At 40.4% G+C, this 4,174-nt stretch overlaps 1 protein-coding gene across 2 annotated transcripts; it reads right to left on the bottom strand.

Moving 5' to 3' along the window:
- Positions 1-521: 521 nt before the first annotated feature.
- On the bottom strand, positions 522-3,808 carry cldc1 (C-type lectin domain containing 1). 2 transcript variants are annotated; one of them, XM_062539480.1, is made up of 6 exons: positions 3,417-3,808; positions 2,859-2,969; positions 2,572-2,721; positions 2,194-2,345; positions 1,092-1,213; positions 522-799 (listed from the first exon to the last, which is right to left on the bottom strand). In XM_062539480.1, the coding sequence occupies exons 1-6, from the start codon at positions 3,475-3,477 to the stop codon at positions 637-639; spliced, it is 759 nt and encodes a 252-aa protein (XP_062395464.1). In that variant the 5' UTR covers positions 3,478-3,808; the 3' UTR covers positions 522-636. The 2 variants fall into 2 exon arrangements, with proteins under 2 accessions (XP_062395464.1, XP_062395463.1); XM_062539479.1 differs by having other exon boundaries at positions 3,384-3,803.
- Positions 3,809-4,174: the final 366 nt, after the last annotated feature.

Below are 4,174 nucleotides of genomic sequence, written 5' to 3'. Positions count from 1 at the left end.
TTGCATGCAAATACCTGTAAAACTGAATCACAAAAGTCTATGCAGTGTTTGTAATGTCAACAATAGCCAGTATTTTGAAACCTAGTGTACTCTGACTAACTGCATGTATCTTGTGAAATGAAAACAAGTTTTATTCTTTGAGAATGATTTAACTTTGAGTCAGATTTCCGGTGTTTTGGTAAAGTTAGTGTGTGCAGAGAATAGACGAGTTAGTGTATATTTAACAAAATGTGGTGTAATAACATGGAATGTGTTTTTGAGAGGAAAATGATCCATTTGGCCAATTGTGTTTTGTAGGTGTGAGTCTGTGTTTAGAGTTTGGAACATGTGTCAAAAGAATGGACAAACGCTTGATAGCGATTGAAAAAAACTGTAAGCCATGGTGGAACACCTACAAAAATAGAACACGTGATCTGTTCATTCAAAAGCTCCTCTGGTTTTGCTTTCTGAACTCTCTTCAAGAGATTCCACTGGGTGATATTTTCGCCAGACACAAAATCAATCAAGGATACCTGACAACATTTCATCTTGAGAACATTTATAAAAGTCACATCATAAAAAAAAATCTAAGTACCAGAATTACAGTATATGTTTCTGTCAGGAACACAGAAAGAAAGGGTTGTCACTCAGTCAGCTTCAATCAATGTCAAAAGCATCCATCTGACAGATGCGCTTGTAGATATGATCGCAGGGCACATCAAACCAGGACTTGGAGTGGGAGTCCAGAACTGCACAGTCTTCTCCATGGATACCCCCCGAGAGGTGGTTATTTGGTTCAGACTCCCAGTGGTTCCAATACCTGCAGGACACAGCACATAACTTTCAGCAAAAGGAAATCCCAATCTAACTAATCAGTAATGGCATAGGCCTACAGTATGCTAAAATAGTCCACTACGGGCTTATGGAGTGGAAGGCTCTTTCAGTTTGGGGTTAACTGATATCAGCCAAAACACCTCCAGAAATGACATTACGTAAACACTTTAATTATACTCATTTTTACATGGCTACTGATCTGCTTTGTATCATCACCTCTCTCTCTATCAGCAGTTCAATGAAGAAGTCCATGTTGAGGTATTGAGTGATATACATACGTGTCATTTACAATCTTATTGTCCACCCATTTCCAGATTCCCTCTGTCTCATGGTCTGACAGACCAATCCAAAAGTGATAGTCAAAGCCTCCAAGCTTCTTCGCTTCTACCTCCAGCAAGTCCTAAAAATAAATCAAAATCATACCTTAGTGACCTTAATGTTTTCAAGAACACACCTCTTGCACATTTATAGATGAGGTGGATTTTTACCTCCGCCAAGGAGGTTATGTTTGTTTGTCAGTCTGTTTGATCGCAAAATAACTAAAAAAGTTATGGATTTCGATAAAATTTTCAGGGAAGGTCTGAAATGACCCAATAAGGAAGAAACGATTAAATTTGTGGGAGTGATCCGTAACACCATCTGGATGCAGGGGGCGGTTATGTTTTATATTATGTGTCATCAATGTTTATAATATATTATTACAGAGTTTATAATATACTGTAAGTCTTCTCATGTCAGTCACTCTGATTCCAATCATGTCCTGGAACTACAGTATATGAAGAGGTTGGTTCCAAAACGCTATATCTCCATTTTTGAAAACATGATTTAATTGTGTATTTCAGGTAATATCAATACAATTGCAGTTGTGTTGTTTTGAGATCAATCAAATAACAATGATTACATTACAGTTCCACTGAAATTATTTGGAGAACAGCATTTAAAATATATATATATATATATATATATAAAAAAATGAAAATTCATTCAAATTATCCAGCCTATAAATCATGCACATGTTTTACTAAATGGTGCACACGTTTTATAGTAAGCCTGCACTCATTTGAGTGAATTGTGCTCTCATTTCAATTTCAGTAAATTAACTGATGCTCAACTTTTGATTCTTTGATATGGACACCATATCCATTATCTTTTTAAATCTAAATTCTTAAACCTTAATCAGAATCGTACATTCTACCATTAAGTCATTGGCGAAACAAGTTGAGAAAAACAGACCTGTTGTCATGAGCCTATGGTGTCATTCACACACGTACAGTAAATTAAGCAACATTCAAAAAAATACCGGGGCTTGTGGCTGTTGGATGATGGACCTGTTGTGAGAGTGAAATCAGAGTAGGCTACGCTCAGGTGTGTCATACTCACATGTTGCTTGTGAGAGTATAAGATGGCTAAATGACTGCCCATAGCTGTGCAGCTGTCCCGGCTCTCGTCCCAGTTCTTTTTATCAGGGCTGAAGTAGTAACACTTATCCTCCAAATGCAGCCAGTCCTCTGGACAAGGTCTGCATTTCCGCACTGCAAGGCCACACGGGAGAGGAGATAGCGACAGTCAGCAGAGCAATCAAGAGTGAAAAGAAAAATAGAAGAGTGGGGAAAGAGTCATGGTCAGTGTAGAATAGACGGAGAATGGGGTAAGAGTGGGAACGATATCTTGATATACGACGGAGTTGCTTCATTGATTTTTAACAGATGGGAATCAGGCACTGCTCCTATCACAAATGCATTCTGTTGGTCCATTCACCTGTCCTGGAGCAACTGTCTCCCAATGCTGAGTAGTCCTTGCACAGGCGGTTGTAGCGGGTCTCCAGGGAGTTCAGTTTTAACACCGGCGACAAATCATTTGCATCCTGCATTTTGGATCCTGATGTATCCATAGAAGGTCTGTTGAGCACTATTGAAACACACACACACACACACACACGCTTTATTGTTTTGATATAGCAAATAAATCTGAGTAAGCAATGAATCATTACACATTGAGGACAGAAGAGATCTAGTAAAGATAGGAGGATATAATCATTCACTTACGTAGTGCACCCAGTGCTATATTGGCACATAGTGATGCCAGTAGCACAGTCAACACCACCAGGCCCCTCTGACCACGCAGGCACTCTGCCCCCCTCTTCACCCCAGAGGGACCTGATTGGACACATCAGACTTAAACTCACTGACTGGCTCTTCTCTCTTCACTGACCCGAGGAGCAGTGTCATGATGATGGCAGTCAAAAATTTTACTATTCTTAATTCTTTGAGTTCTTTATAGCACAATGACAAAATTTAACCCAGTGTGTCCATTATCATCAATACAATGTGTAATTATTATATAATTATATTATTAATTCTGGTTCTAAACATCAGGATACAAACAGCAACCTGATGAATGATATCATATGTCTTGTTTTACTTTAACCATCATGAATGGTAATAATAATTCAGAGCCAAACTGATTTACAGAAACTATAGAACATACTCTCATAAATAGGCTGCCAATCACTGTTACAAAGCTATAGCAGTGTGTATGCAATCTCTATACTGTATGGCACCTTTGCCTACCTGTAGTGGAGGTGTGGAGAATAGGCTTGTTACCTCTGGGCGAGAGATCTTCGGTAAACTCATGCAGTGATGTGTAATGTTCAGACTCCTCCATGGTCTCAGGCTGGGATGGCTTTTTGCAATCAACAGACGTGAAAAAGCAGAGAAGTTTGTTTTGATCCACGGAAAGGCCAGCCAGTCAATGCTGTTTGGTGCACCTCTCTCCCCAGAGCAAAGGCAGTGGAACACTGTGAAAGTTCAAGTCAGTGCAAACCCTTGCTGTGATACAATCTCTGTGTTCGTTAGAGAGTCAATTTGTTCTTTCCCCACAAGTCTCCTTTCTTCTAACTCAGTCAGGCTTACAGTGACAGCTCCCTGTTTCTTGCAAAACTTTATGTAGTGTCCACACCTCTTCCTCTCTCTCTCTCTCTCTCTCTCTGTCTCTATCAAACTTCCAGCCTCCCTCTCTGTCCCCTCCTCCCGCTCTCGCTCTCTCTCTCTCTCTCTCTCTCTCTCTCTATGAGAAGCTGTGCAAGCTTGAGTGGGAAATCAGTGAGACTGTGCAACACCTGGGTCGGTAGCCAAGTGTGACGGCGGCATGGGAAAACAGAGCACAGCAGAACACTGATTTGTAAGCGAGGGCCTGCGGGGCTAGCCTATTGCAACATGGTGCAAACCATGTGAGGAGGGGGGGAGAGGGAATGGAACATCCTGTGTTGAGGAAAAGAGGAATTTCCTAAATAAATGTCCAGTTGAATAAACATTTGGGATGTCTAAGGGGATGGAGATACAGTAATGCTAGTAACATACTG

The sequence above is a fragment of the Sardina pilchardus genome, chromosome 6, assembly GCF_963854185.1.
Source record: "Sardina pilchardus chromosome 6, fSarPil1.1, whole genome shotgun sequence".
Lineage (NCBI taxonomy): Eukaryota > Metazoa > Chordata > Actinopteri > Clupeiformes > Clupeidae > Sardina > Sardina pilchardus.
Note: the sequence above shows the minus strand (reverse complement) of the source record. Positions and strands in the feature narration are given on the sequence as shown.